Raw genomic sequence first — 15,912 nt, forward strand, 5'->3', positions numbered from 1 at the left:
ACGCAAGAGTAAATGTTGGCTGCACAGGCCCAAGTCAGTATAATTACAGGGAGCTCACTTAACTCTTGGGTCTGGATTCAGAATCATCTCAATTAACGATTTTTCACCAGCCTATCCCCCATCCTATGGCTCTATAGTCTTACAGAAATACCCCACTGCAAGGAAAGGACACGGTAGGAAGTGTGTGAAGGGGGACAACTACAGTGTGATGTATCACCCCATCTTCTCTTTTTCAGCTACGTCCTCCCACAGTGCTAAAACCAACACATCTTCCCTTTCCATATCCAGGTGGAGACAAACAATTCACTAGTGTCTTACCCTGATAAGACGCCCAGCACCAAGTTGAGCATGAAGAAAGAGCCAATGATGATGAGAGGGATGAAGTAAAGCCAGTTCCAGGTATTTCCTGCAGCATCATTTGTCTGGAAACGAAGAAAAAGGGAGAGAGAAAAACAAATATTAATTTGCCTCAGAAACAAAATACCATACAGAAACTGCAGGGCAGAGGGCAGGGGAGATTGCCCTCAGATTTCCATAGGGCTGTCCACCACTGATGTACTGGTTGGTTCTGTTATGTTCACCAGTTGAAATGCCAGCAAAAGAATTGATGAACCAAGCTGATTGTCCCACCGTCCACACCATGATTTGTCATCAGCTCCAGTGAGAAGATTCATCTAATTCCACAGCTCCAGGCTAACCCTGCCACAGGGCCAAAACACGCTTTTAAGTGACCGACCTCTGTGCAGGCTTTCCACACCAGCCTCCTCCCTCCCCAGCTCAACTCCGACTTCCCATGTGCTGAGCATCAGTGTCGTATTTACATCTGAATTGAGACACACAACATCGGGAGGGTACCACAGCCTTCCGTTAATCTGTGCTGCAATTAAGGCAGAGCATGGCACCATGCCCAGAATCTGTGCACACACACAGAGCAGGAGAAGACAAGAAGTCTGCAAGAAAACGAGGCATCTTCAGAGTGATTGCAATTCCACGTCTGCTTACTCAGCACTTTGGGCTTCTGTCATCAAAACCCGTCTGAGGCTCCCTGAGTAAGCAGCAGTCTAGATTAAGGGGAGGGAAGGGTGGTTTAGTTTATGACAAAGTTTCTGCATTCATCAACCACAAGGGAGCTCTTTAAGGAACTGCTGAAAAGTAAAATGCCACATGGCCATTTACTGAAGCCAAGTGCTGAGAAAAATGCAGATTCTTCTCTTGTGAGTGAAGAATGCAGCAATTTGAGAATCTGATGTCTGGTGTAAGGGAGAGAAAAAGGGAAGCAAAAAAGAAAAGAAAAGACCTAAAGATGTTCTCCTCCTCCTGCAGAGGGTAAAGAATAACAGGAACACAGAGCTCACCTACCTGCCCCGCCGCAGAGGCTGGCAGAGACCACAGAGAAGCGCTCTCAAACACCAACTTACAAAAAATGCATTAATTCTAACTGATATTGGTGCCTTTTACATATTATCTGTGGGTTTTTTTGGTCACTATTCCCAACCATATTTGCAAGTGTAATTTTGCTTGCAGAAGGATTCACAGGAAGAAGTGCTTTAAATGTGCTTTATTTCAGCCATGCATGCACTTGATGCCACCTCGAAATGTCTCTGCATAAGTAGAAGTCACCCAATAAACAGGCAAAACCAACGTGTGATGTGGGTGACGTGTCATAGCATTTCTTACAGGTAATAACATATATAGCACTGATGCAAGTAAATACCTTCTGAGACATTTTTAACATGTTGCATATCTGCACAAATTCTTCCTCAAGGAACATGCTCTGGATCAAACACATGACAAGCATTTCTCCAAATAGCAAACATCTTCAGAAATATCTATGTCAGTTGATCAGTGACTCACCCGAGAGAAACAGAGACTAACTAACCTCGCCACAAACCACCCCGCTAAAGGCAAAACCAGCGCATGACAGACAAATGAATCTGAAAAGAAAACAGGCTGGGAAAATGAGAGCAGAAAGACAGGGAGAACTCTGTGCAGCCCAATATCTCATTATGTTTTTTTAATGCCTTTTGCAATACCTGTCATCCCAGCCCAGCAGCACCACTTCTTCATTCACTGCTTTGTCTTTCCATTCCTCTCTCTCTGCTTTTAGCTATTTCTTTTCCCTATTCTCCTGCACCACGTCTCTACAAATGGGTTTGAAGGAAACGAGGACACTCGTCCTCAGTGCTTCTTCCCCAATGCACGGGGAAAGTGCCTGGTACGGCCCCAGCCTGCTCTCCTGGGATTACCAGGACAAAACCCATGTTTTTATATTCAGAGACTGTTCTTCAGTTCTCATTTTGTCGACCAAGGTGGCAGCCCTCATGTCTCCGGTTGGAGCAAGCACATCCCATTCAGCAAGGCTGGGGACTGCCGTCAGCCAGGCAAGAGGGGCTGGAGAGCCAACCCACAAGGAAGAGCTGGAGGAAGGGAACAGATGGGAGAAGGGAAACCACATAAACATGCAAAAAGAGTGCAGCAGGTTCATTGCTGCCAAATGATCGTTTATCATTTATTTATTCATTTGAAGCCCAAACTTGGCGACAGATCCACAATTCCATGCCACGATCAAAGCCCTTAAAAACGAAATGTGCTGAAATACAACTAATTAACCACCCTCCTCTGAGCATTTGCTAGACTACCTTATGCTCAGGGCAGGGACTCGCTCTGTTTGCTCTGCCTCGCCCACAGGAATCCAGGACAAACTAGAAGGCAAAACACCAGGCAAAAGGGTCAACAGAAAACCTCTCCTGAGAAAGCAGAGCCTTCACAGATGTGCAGCATCTTTCCCAGTGCTCCCAAGTGTGCTTGAACCCAATCACAGTTTATGGCACCGGCTCTGCCATGGTGGGATGCTTTAATGAATCAAACCTGTTTGCTGCCAGGAAAACCAAACTCCTCTCCTCCAGGGAAAGCCCCCAGAGTCCCGCAGGCAACTCTGGCTGTGCTGGGCAGAGGAGGCAGCCCTCCACCCACAGAGCCACCGGGGCTTGGGCTTTGGCCCAGCTCCAGGCTTGCCCATTAAGCAGGATGAGCCACGAGATCAAATCAATTTTTGTGTTCCAGTTAAAACATTTCACTGGTGTAATGCCTGGCTGACTGTCAGTGCTACTTGATCCTAACCACAGGTCTAACCCGACAGGGAAGGAGGAGAAACAAAATACTTGTCACGATGTGCCAGAATTACATCCAAATACAGTAAGGACTTACGGGAGGGCTCCCTCACTGCGCAGGAGCTGAGAAACCCACTGGTTAGTAACAGCCACAGGGCTCTTCACAAGCACCCCCTGAGCAGTGCCCACATCAAGCTGAAGCCTTGCTCCAGGAGTGCCCCAGGGCACTGGCATTGAACAGCTCATGTCCCTTAAACTTGACAGCACAAAACTCCCACAGGCAAGGTGCTGCACAGCGGGAAATTGAGGCACGGGAAGTCTAAGGGACACTTTTGGGGTCACAGTGGAGACCCAGAGATTTGTACCTCAGGCATCTAAAGCCCATATGAACTGGCCAGTCCCTGGAGTGCTCTTCCCAACAAGCCCAGCTGCCACAGCTCCCTCTGCCTAACCTCTGCTCAGCTCCAACCTGGCACTTGTATCAAGATGTACCCCCCATGCCTATTCACAGCTGCTGCCTCCTTTTCCTTTCATCTTTTTTTTTTTTTTTTGCTAAAAGTCTAACCTAAATCCCCATCAGCATCCTTCTAGCCTCTTCTGGGTGACTCTGCTTCATTATACACCCTGGAGCCTGATGCCACGGCTCAGCAGGAGCACCCACATCACAGCTGGATGCCAAAGGACAACCTTTATATGTTGACTCTCTGCACAGTTGGCTTTAAGCACCTAGGGGCTCTCTCCTCCCTTTCATGCAGCACCGAGCACATTGCCAGCGTCTCCAAGCAGTGACAGCACGGCCACCTCTCTACAGAGGTAGGTGGGTGAATACTGTCATCTATAACAAATGCAGAAGCTAAAAGGCTTCTGTCATGCAGGGAGATTAATGCTCTGGGCTCCCGATACAGCCAAAGAGAACTGAGTGTACTCCAGCAAAGCACAAGATACTTCCCACAACCAAGCCTTTTGTGACTTGTCCAACACCAGAGAAAGGCCACTTTTGTCTCTCAGACAGAGAGCTGTTAGGCCACTGCTTCATTATGTTAACAAGATGGCAGCTGCATCTAATTATTAATTCATTTAAAGATATGTTTTGAAACAATTGACTTGAAAGCAGCCTACTGCTGCTTGCAATGTGCTGCAGAGACCAGAAATGCTTTTATATTACCTTTCATCTTCCTTTCTGCGGCCCTGGCCGTAGCCCATATTCCCAGGGCATGCGGGGAGGCAGAGCCTTTCTGTCTGGCTGCCCTGAGGTGAGAGTTTCTCGTGTTGCTGGAGCTTCTTGCTGCTGCAAGACCAGAAGCAGCTCTGCTCCAGCCAGCCCCATCCCATCACCATGAAATGGGCAACACAAAAGTGGCAGAACAACAAAGACCTTTGCCATAGGAAAATGCCGGGGTGGCGCGTGGCAGGGACTGAATGCCCTGATTGGAGACTGTTGTCCTGCAATGAACCTAAGCAAAAAAAAATCTCACGTCAGCTCCTGATTTCCAGGTTTCCGATCAAAACACCATCATTCTCTTTGTTCTTCTCCCAAAATCATCACTGTCTCCACTTGCAGTCCCTTTATTCCTGCACTGGGAGGAAGAGAGAGCTCAGGGATGTCCTGAGCAAGGCTACACCAGGCCAACTCTATCACTACAGACCCACATGTGAACACACTAACTTTATGGTAAGTCTATAATTAATATAAATTATACAGACTTCCTGATGACTTTGACTTGCACTCAGGAAGCTGCTGCACAGGGTGGGATGTCAGTGCAGGCCAGCTGCCAGGCACTGCCCACGCAGCAGGGACTAACCCTCCACAGCAGACCCACTTCTGCACCTGCACCTCCGTGGGTGCAGTCACCATGATGCAAACTCACTCCTGCTCACAGCTGGAGCTAAGGAAACACACTCCAAGCTTCATGGCCCAAGGATTAATTCCCTTCTGCTACTGCTATGGGTGGCAGGCACCTGTCGAAGAGAGGAGCTGTACAGCAGCCTTCACCAGAGCTCCTCTGCCAGTGCCTAAAGGCAGCCAAAATGCCTTTATAGGTGTTCTTCTGTTGACTTTGGAGTTTCAAATGAGACCTTAAGGGCAGCATCTACAGAAGTGTAAAGTCACAGATCATCCTACCACGTACCAGCACCAACCTGGGTACCAAATCGCAGGACAAGGTCTAGGCTGGTCCTGCCGGCAGATCTCCAGCTAGGGTTCCCTGGCTGGACAAAGATGCTGCTTTGGGCTCTCAAGCAGTTAGAAATCCATTTAGACTTAGAGTTACTCCACTTTTTTACCAGTAGAGCAACAAAACAACGCGCTCTGTCTCTGAACAAGGAGCCATTCTGCTGCTTACATGAGTTTCTTCTTTCAGCCACTTTTGACAGGAGTGGCAACCCTGAGGCGATTGCCCCGGATCTCCAAGGAAGTAATTCTGTCATCACTTTGCTCAGCACGTTGTCCATCAATGTGAAAAACAAGCAATTAATGGGCTAACACGTAATCCTTTGGAAATGTTTCCAGAGTGGGGTTCAATAAAGAAGGGATCTAATTTGACAGACACATCCAAAGCTGAAACACCACAGACCATTAGCTCTTTACTATGTTTTTAATCAAAATGTATAGTACACCTAGAGTTTACTCACTTTAATCTAATCAATGGCAGAGCCTGACTTATTTGGGGCAATTAAAGTGTAATCTTCCCTTAGGTAAGTGCTTTTGCATGGAGGAAAACTCTCAGTTGTCTTCGAGAGATGAACTCTATTTACCCTTCATCTGATTTTTCACAATTCTCTCCTCACTACTTCTGTTAATTAGCAACACTATTTATGGTTGATTTATTTCTGTCTGTTCCTATTCTTAGGATTAGGTGAACACAGAAATTACCAGGAACAAAACCAAAAAATTTAAAAGCATGTACAATGAGCACATGGAGCCCTGCCTTACCCAGCACATTTTCTCAAGTAACTCCCGCTGAGCTCTTCATCAGAGACAGACAGACCTTGCACAAGAAGGTATAAGGGCAGAAAACCCAAATTTGCTGAGAAAAGCCATTCCGAGTTCAATCTGTGGAATCGATGACGACCTACTCTATTCACAAAATAGTCACAGACTCAAATGACATTTAAACCAGTCACTTCTCTGGGATGCTACATAGTCCACATTACCATAATATCCCAAAGTGTCGATCTTCACTTCTAGAAAGTGAAAAGTGCTTTCACAGATGGAGGATGGGGTGTACTGGCTTCATATGAACTTAATAGGTTCAAGTCCAAATCTAATTCACATCTGAAGCCCCTGAATGCATAGCTGTGGTCAAGCACAAGCTTTGCCATTTCTAATTAAGAAATACTCACTATTATTTGCACAGTATTTGTAAGCAAAATCCCTGGTGGAAAGTCAGGACCCCATTCTGCTGAAAGCCCTGGAGAGAATACCTCTGGCCCCAAAATCCAGCCTGGTGGAGTGTAGGCCAATATATTTGTCAGATTAGAGCATGAGACAATTGGCTTCCCCCTAAAAAGATAATCTCAAGCCTAAAATCAAGCAGGACATTGAACAGCTTTATTGTATTTCAGGTTTTATTTTAAACGAAGATGACCACAAAAGGGGACTGGAGGGATTTGCGTAAACTTCTTAAGATATTGCAACCTTCAGAAATAAGTCTGGGGTCTAGGAGATAATGAAGGGGCCTCAGTCTCCCATCAATAATGTACTGGGAAGAGCTGAGGAGGAGTACAGCACCTTCTTCACCTCCCTGAGAAAGTCATACCTCTAACATCTCATTCAGTAGAGCTGTGAAATATTTTTTCTCTATTCCATTTATTCAGTTACCAAAAAGGTATTACAATTTATTACTTTCTGAAAATATTCATTTTTCTCCTTTTTTTCTCCACATCTCTTTGGATCAACTGAAAACAGAAGAAGAAAAAAAAAATTTAAAAGGCTTTCATCTTTTAACCCTTATATGCCCTTTTTCACCCAGAAACACCACCAAGCCCTGTGCTGAGGAGGTCTCTATTGCGATCCCCAGCTTTACAGAAGGTGAAATTGGGTCACAGTCAGGAGAAAGGAAAGCTGCTTCCACGTTTCCCAGCAGACCAGCAAGAGAAGTCCCATCTCTCAAGTCCTTACCCAATGTGCTGGCTTATACAAAATACCAGAATCTGCAAAACAGCCTTTTTTTCCCCTGCCCCCAGTTCCAGTTTAAATAAAATTTTGGCAAAGTCAGTCCAATAACTTTGGTTACTGATTTTCAGATGTTACAGTCCATTTGCAGAGAGCATCTGGTGTTCAGCTCTGCAGGGACGTGACAGCCGGGGGTGGGGGAGTGCTGGCGATTGACCCTTCTGAGAAAAATTAAATTGGCAGAGAGGTGCATTTCCGACTGATGCCCAGGGGTTGTACCACCCACGGGAGGGAGATGACAGAGCACCTCCCTGGTGTGCTCATTTGTGTGAAGGATAAAACTAAAATGGGTTGGTTAATGAAATTAGTCGTCGGCCCAAATCACACTCCCACACGTGCTGCGTACAGCGAGACAGGGTGGGATTAGGGTTCAAATGCCTCCTTTTGAGCATCCCTCCATTTGGGATCGGTGGATCCAGGTCATTCAGAGCAGGTATGTAGAAGGGGTGAATTGGAAGAGCCCCAGTCCAGCAACCTGCACGGAAATTTGGAGTCAAGCTTAAACACTGCATCGTGTGGTTTTGTCTGCTTACACGTGCCTGGAGGAAAACTCTTTAGCTGGGGGGTTCCATGTGTAGCCTGGGATGGACAGGATCTCAGGAAGCCCTGAGGTCCAGCTAACAGCTCGAGGTTGAAGGATTTCCTGATCTCCTCCTAGAGCACATTATGATTGTGCCTGCTGTGCCTTTTGGGTAGGTCCCAAGTAGGTTTTGGACACTGGGAAGGATCTCATGGCAGAGGATGTGCTTTCTAGGGGCACTTTGGGATGGGGTACCTGTTGTCTTGAGGGCCATCAGTTGTAAGAAAAGCATTCAGAGAGCCCACTGGCCTCTGCACTCCTTTTTACATCAAACTTTGGCCAAAGGCAATCAAGTCCTGAGCGCAACGCCTGCTCAAACTGAATTCTCCGGAAAGAGGTGCTCTAAACTCCTAGCACATTTACACTCAAATCAGTGTTTCTGAGAAGAACCTCTCTCTTCACAGAAGGTCTTTGAGTTATTCCACTCTTCCCTTTTACCTTCAGGATAGAGGTTAGTCCACTTCACTGCTGTAGTAACAATCCACCTTGTTAAAATCCCCCAGCTACTTCTCAGATCCGTCCATAACTCCTGGTTCCCAAGTGGGCATCAGATGAAAAACTTCTGAAAATTCTCTGAGTCTCATGACACTAAAATCAATGCTGTTTTGAAACAAAGATAATCCTTCTGCCCCCAAAAGGGAAGTCACTTGCATCCAGCCCTACAGCCACTTGCTGTTTAGAGGAGCAGAACACAGAGCTGTTCACTACTAGGGTCAAAATCCAGAGTATTTCACAAAAAGCAAACTACTCCTGGCCTGAGACCACACACAACCAGCCTCTACTGCAGACTTTAAAAGCCTTGGCAGCACGAGGTATGGATAAGGGGTGAGACACCAGGCCTGGCATTAGCTCTTATCCCCTCGAACCAAGAGCTCAGCCAAATCTGTAACAAGCTTGGGGTGCTAAAATTAAAGCATCCCTTTGGTGTTGTTGGTGGAAGCTGCATAAGAGCCTGCCCAGGGCAGGAGAACACAAAAGGCAGCAGCCACAGTACAGTAGGATTCAATGCAGCAGCAACTCATACCTGAGTAGAAGGCAAGAGGGGTTAGTTTGATTTCAGAAAATCACTCTGAAGGCATAACCTAATTTGCATTCATTTATCGCTTTGTATTTGCAGAAGCCATTGTCTTACTGTCACTGGCATTATCATCACACCAGCAAGAATAATTGGGAAAGGTGCTTTTTTTCCCCCTCTAAACATACGTAAAGCAGGAAAAGCTGTAGCAGTCCTGCCTGCCCCATGCCTTCATATCAGGCAGCGGTGCCCATCCACGCCATGCAGCAGCACAGCTCTGAGGGAGCCCTGCCTGATGTTCTGCCAGAGAAACCACTATTTTCCAGACAGAGCCAGTGCTCGGCAGACATGATAACACAGATCTTGCTGCTTCTCCATAGGGCTGGTTATCCTCTGCCCTGACACGGCCATGCTGCTTCCAGCCCCAGAGCTACCCCTCTCCACCTGCTCGTCCCCGCACCCTGCGGGGCTGCCCTGACACACGGAGGTCCCAGAACACCAACCACGGCACGTTTGAAAATCAAACACACAATACTGAGGCAACAAGCGTGATACATGTACCTTATGCCTCCCCAGTGGACATACAGGTACCCTAAACATAAGGTGAAGCACATCTACCCCCCATCACAAACCAGAACGATGTGCATCCTCTGTTCCAGGAAGAGAAATCCCTTTCGCATAGCAAGCAGTGAAAACTGAGAGGGAAAGGCAGCTTAAGCGGTATCTTCACATCACCAAATGAGAGGGCAAAGCTCCCATCAGTCTCTATGGGGCAGGAAATCCAGGTGGAAGCCTCAAGCAGAGGAGGTCATTGTTTTAAAAAGGAAAAATAAATAAATACAAAAGGAAAAATAAATACATACACATAGATAATTAGCTCTTTGGGTTTCGATACTTTAGAATTCACATTTTCTAGCTTTTCTTTCCAATGACGAGAGTTAGAAAGTCCCATATAAGAGAGGAAGGCAGCTATAATTCTCTCAAGCACATAAATCCAGAAGCCGGGCTTTCAGAGGAAAGCATCCAAACGCATAAAATCAACCCAAATACCAGAAGACTCTCAGTAAAATCCTAGAAGCTGGCAGCATTTTAATTTTGCTACAATACTGCTAGCTGTGTATGAACATGTTTTAACTATAGTCATTGCATGCAGTAATAATGTTAATTCAGCCAAGTTTAAATAGAAGCTAAATCCTTCCCTTTGTTTCTCCCCTTCTCCAGCCTTACAGAGCTGGGGAAACTGAAAAAGCAAAAACACCGATGTTTTATGTCTTGATCCGAAGGCTTATGGCACCAATAAATCAATACGTAAATATGTTAACAGGATTTCTTGATAAAAAATTCATTCATTCCTCAGCTAGTGTGGACTCACTCAGCTGCTTTATTCATGAGCGTGCCTGCCTGCCTGGCACCGTGAAAGCTCTTTCACTGTCAAAAATTACAGGCTGGCCAAGGGACTCTACCTAATTTTTAATCTTTTTTTTGTAATCCCTCCTCCTCTTTCTTTTATTTTTAAGCAGCTGTGGATTTTAATTATGAATGTAAACTTGGTCTAGGCAATTCTTATTGGAACCAGGTAATGCACGTTCATGATAAGGAAGGTCAGACCTATGGTGGAGGTACTCAGGAGAAAGCATTACCCCAGCAAACACGCAACTGGCCACCCTGTGAACCCCACCAGGCAGTTATGGTACAGAAGCTGTCTGGAACATGCATTTTACATATGTGAGCTCCTTCTGCAATGTCACACAGCAAGTTAATGGCACAATGATGAACAGAGCCCAGAAAGACCAAAGCTGTAACCAGAGGCACCCAAAAGCAGCTCATGGGCTACTTGCAACCCAAAGGCCTTTTGTTTGGCTAGTAGTCTTCAGCTGTGACAGTGGACCAAGGCACTTGCTGAACACCACAGCACTCAGCCCACAGGCCACCCAGCAGTGCCATGGGGGCATCCGCACCAACGCTCATTTATCTCAACGCTCTCAAAAGCAATGTCTAACAAATAGCAAACCTTCCCTACCTAAATTCAATATTCATCATAAATCTAAAAGCCAAATAGCTAGTAAGATCAAGTAATGCAAACAGTTTAACCTAAACGTGACTTAAACTGAGATGCTAAGGGGGCAGCCAATTCAGCCAACAAAACTCCAAGATATTCTACGATTCAAACCAGCACCACAGGTGCCTCGCATAGTTATCTCCAAGTTTCTTTTCTCTAAGCACGCAACCGAGTTCTGTTTTCTAAGAAGAGGGAGAGAGCACTGCCAGGTCACCACACAAGGTTAGCACAGAAGCTGTTGGGGTTGGGTTGTGCAGACTTTGAGGAAGGGTTGCTCCTAGAAAAACAGGCACTGCTTTTGAGTTTGAAATTCTTGGAAAGCAAGAGTACTTTACATGTCATTCATTGCTTGAGAAGACTCGTGTGTAAGCCAAGTTACACTTAGAATAAATTCAGTGCTCTCTTAATGTGTTTTTTTTATACTGCAAAGCCAACCAGCAAGGCTTCAGGTATCTGCTATCTTTCACTGAAGAGCCAAAACTGTCCCCAAATGTACTCTTAAAGTTGTAAGGAGGGAGGAATACACATACTTATGCATACACACAGACACACATATGTAGACCTCTGTCCAGTTTGGTTGCTCACAGATACATGCAGTATTTACGTAAGGATAAGGATGCAATCAGACCAAAATATAAGGTTCTGTTGGTCTAGTGAGTAGATGCAGAATAAGCTTTTCCTCCCTCTCAGCAGCCCCTGTGGCCTGCAACCCCTAACTCAGCAAGACAGAGCCAGTCACATGGACCGATTCCCAGAACACTGAAAACATCCAATACTCAATCATTTTCTGACTTTGAACATAGGAAATTGTGGATCAATGCCCAAAATCATTGTAGATAATGACAGTCCTAAGAATAACGTGCAGGCTTCCTCATCATCTTAAATGCAGATCCAGATTCTTCCTGAAAGAATAAAGCCTATACACCTCAAGCACTGATTTTCCCCTCCAAACATTGCAGGCAAAAGCTTCCCAAGAAATTTTAAATAGCAGAAAACTGTTTAAATGAATTAAAGTCTTGATTCCATTGTATAAAATTATAACAATAGGCTATTACATGCATCCGTTCTTCAGCAGAGGATTGGGATTGTGCAGAGTATCAATCTATTTAGGTTAGGTTACCTTCTCATTTTGTCTTCTAATGAGACTACCTCCAGCAGTACAGCTTCTCTCCTAGTCAATTATAAGCAGAAAATATCCTTGTAGAAACATCTACCGCTCACAGAACTAGCTGGAGCTGAGAACTCGGTCATGCAAACTTCAGAGCGTGGCAAAGCCCCCAGGTCCAACAGTCCTTTCTCAATGCAAACTCTACTTCTCAGGATAGGAGTCCAAAGCTATTTTATCACTACCATTTTCCTGTTTCAGACAAAATAAAACAAAAACCAGATGGCTGTGATCCTCTCAGCTCCATCTAAAGATGTTTCACAAGGTTTTATTAAGACATTTTAAATAGAAAAGGACTGTCTGCTAAAGGAAAAGTAAAAAATTTTTCTTAACCATAAGTCTTGCCAAATTGTTCCAAATTTGAATGAAAACTGTCTGTGAAATTCCAAATTTTAAGTTTGAAAATATTTACTATAGTGTAAATTCATTAAGTCTGCAGAAAATTATGAGACTGGCCCAGAGCTGCTCTTCTCCATATTCGAAGAATCTTTGCAGAGAGGGATACTGCCAAACAACAAAAGCTTTTGCCACAGACCATACTAATAAACAAACTAACCCTAAAATAAGCACATACACCCAGCTTTTTTTGTTGTGTTGATGAGCAGGTGACTTAACTGTTATTAAAACACAGTTTCAAATGCTTCGAATTACACTTGCCCTGTTTAGGAAACATCTAGTCCAAAAAATGGGAACTATCCACTTTTTTCTCTTGGCTTCCTCCCAGGCCATACGGAGCAGCTGTGCAAGCACTGGTCTCCACTACTGGAAGGTTTCACCATGCTGCAGTCTGTGTCTATAATTACTCCCTGGCCCTGCGAGGAGCTGACCTCTGGCCGGCGAGCTTGATGGCTGGTTCCAGCATTGCTACGGCACTACAAGCTCTGCATAGGATAGTTGCTCCAAATATACCTGCTTCTCTGTTCAGCAACAAAGGAGCAAATATTTTTAATCCAGCTAAATGACAACTGGTGCTTCCACCATAACAGCCAATGCAAGTTCTCCAGCTGCTTGGGCTGTATCCTGAGTTCTTACATGGCTACAAACCCATGCAGATGAACTCTCTCACTTTTGCATGACTTTTCAGTCTGGACACTAGGCAAGGTGACTTTGACCTAGAGTTTCTCTTGTTTCATGAGCAGTTATCCTGCTTTCCACAGTTATGAGCAATTTTCCTTCTGCAAGGGATTCACAAAGCATTTGCTGGATTTTGGCACAAGGAACACAAAAATATGAAAATGTTGCTGGAAAAAAACATCTGGATTAAAAATTTCCTATTTGCAAGTCTCTATAGCACTGGGAACTTTATCTGTTGGAGGAAAAACAACAGGTTGCCCAGAGAGGTGGTGGATGCCCCATCCCTGGAAACATTCAAGGTCAGGTTGGATGACACTCTGAGCAACCTGATCTACTTGAAGATGTCCCTGCCCACAGCAGGGGGGTTGGACTAGGTGACCTTTAGAGGTCCCTTCCAACCCAAACTATTCTATGATTGTATAAAAAGAAGGAAGGAGTCTTGAATGTCACCAGTGCTGGCCCCGAAGGCAGGCAAAGGAGAATGATGGCATCTTCTGCTAAAGTGCAGCTTCAGCTTGCACCTTGTTGTAGCCCCCTCATACGCCAACACATTGACCACAGAAGACCTCTGCCCCAGCAGACTGTTCCCAGTCTTCTCTGCTGCTGACACAGCACAGAAAACAGCCCTGATAGCACCCATCTGTGGAGTTCCCTAAGCCCAGCACCCCCTGAGCTGCCTTGCACACACTGAGCACCCCACTCGTCCCACTACCAAGTCGCCCAGACACAATGCCACACCGATACACCAATATGGTACCCGTTACAGCAGCCTGCCTTCGTTCCTCTCCCGTACCCCAGGGCACGTGGTCTGTAGATTAAAGAGCAAAGACTTTCTCCCAGAGCCCACACACAGCCAGCCTCTTCTGTCGGAGAACCTAGCCGCAGGTATTTTGGGTTGCCGTAGGAACTACAAGAGCAAATGAAGTCTTCGCTTTTGGTTTTCTTAGAAGCGTTCTGTTATTCTCTTCCACTCCAACCACAGATGTAGCAGTCATGGCATAAGCAGACTGGCATACTTTTGAAAGCATGCAGCTGCTTTTTTCATGCTGTGTAGGGAAGCAATTGTTGGGCATGTAAGAGAGCTGCTTGTACCCTCGATGCTATAATGTTGTCAAGCTGCAAGTGAATTTCTTCAGCTGGAGTTTTCACTTCTTGGCAAGCACTGATGATTAAGCTGTTGTCTGGAGAGATTTTCATTTCTTTTCAGAAAGCAATTGCTCTGTTGAAGGGGCTCTTTAAGTTTGTATGATATATGTCACTCTCCTGCTGTATATCTTAAATGTCTCCTATTAAACCTGGAGGTGGCCACCCCACAGTCATTTTGAATATACTTTCACTAAGACATTAAATAAAATGCAGAAAATTCAGTGAGGCACTTAAACTCTTGTTCAGCTTTACACATTTGTTCAAGTGCTTTTCTGAACAGGGTAATTTGCTGAATCAGGGCTGAAATGTCCCAATCCTTTTAGCCTTAGAGAGAATGTCCTCACGGGCACAGGGTCAGACAGTCTGCGTTTCCAGACGGATAGAGACCCAGGCATGGTCAGAGACATGCATCGCACCCATCTTGGCATCTAAATATTTCAAAGTTATTTTAGGCTTAGACATGCTCCACAATTTCTGTTACAATATCTTTGGATTTCAGCAAGACCTTCCAGACAAGGAAGTATGCAAAACCTGCCGTGCAGTAACACTGCATCCCTAAAAGATCTGGGAGTTCAGCCCTTTGGCAAACAGGCCCTATGTCCCTCCAAAATCCAGGAGGAAAGCATGAATAAATGGATATCAGCCAAGGCAGAATTTAGGCTGGTGTAAGACTGCTGTACTGACAGCTCATCATTCCGCACAGGACCCATCAGTTGTACAGATTTCTCCATTTACCATATGTTTTTCTCTCACAGGGGTCAGCAGAGCAGTTCAGCTAGGCAGGGGAAACTTGTGCTGCTTGTTCAGTGATCTCGAGGGATTTTTCAGCTGAACTACAAGTCTGTTGATGAACACACCAATTTATTATACTGCTATATTATATATATCTGACAAGGTCTCATTAGTAGCAAATATGTTACTCCAAAGCCTGGTGTGAGGCTTCTCTCTGGGGAAAGGGGAGATGAGAAATCCAGTCCACCTCTGCTCAAGAGCAAGATGCTCGGGACAGTTTGGGCATGGAGCTCTAGGGAGGGTTTTGAGGCACGGAGAAGTTTGGGGTTTGTTATGCCACTTGGTTTCTGCCTGGCAGGAGGGCACAGGTGGTAGGTGATGCTGTTTACACAATAATTTTTTAATTTGGGAAAGATGTTGAGAACTAGATGACTGTCACACATAAGTGATAATGATAATCTAAATGAATGAACTTTGACCTAAAAGACTCATTTTTCTACCTAATAATGAACCTCCCTGACACTCAAGCAAATCACACGTTGTAACAACATAACGGGATGGAGCAGGCTTAAAACCATCAGGAAACGTGTGAAATCCACACCTCTCTAACCAGCTGGAAGAAGGGCTATGCATCAACCCATTCAAGACCTCAGAAGAGGTATAAACGGGACATGGGCAACGCACAGGCCATGTGCAGGCTCTCTCTGTTGGGATGGGTTTTACACGTGGCAAGGCTCCAGCCAGAACATCCAACGTGGTTTTGTGTTCAAGTTAATAGTTTGGCTGATCTCTTCCGTGCTTTTCTTGCAAGGGCGTGGTCATCCCTAAGTCGGTCCCTGCCTTCTGCACACTTCCAG

The 15,912-nt window shown here is 45.4% G+C and overlaps 1 protein-coding gene across 1 annotated transcript in view; it reads right to left on the bottom strand.

The window, feature by feature from the left end:
* CACNA1B (calcium channel, voltage-dependent, N type, alpha 1B subunit) overlaps window positions 1-15,912 on the bottom strand; it is a 306,403-nt gene that overhangs the window by 165,756 nt on the left and 124,735 nt on the right. Inside the window, 1 exon segment of the mRNA XM_009326378.1 lies at window positions 319-422. Coding sequence (XP_009324653.1) covers window positions 319-422 — 104 coding nt within the window.

This window comes from Pygoscelis adeliae, unplaced genomic scaffold (genome assembly GCF_000699105.1).
Source record: "Pygoscelis adeliae isolate BGI_AS28 unplaced genomic scaffold, ASM69910v1 Scaffold436, whole genome shotgun sequence".
Taxonomy (NCBI): domain Eukaryota; kingdom Metazoa; phylum Chordata; class Aves; order Sphenisciformes; family Spheniscidae; genus Pygoscelis; species Pygoscelis adeliae.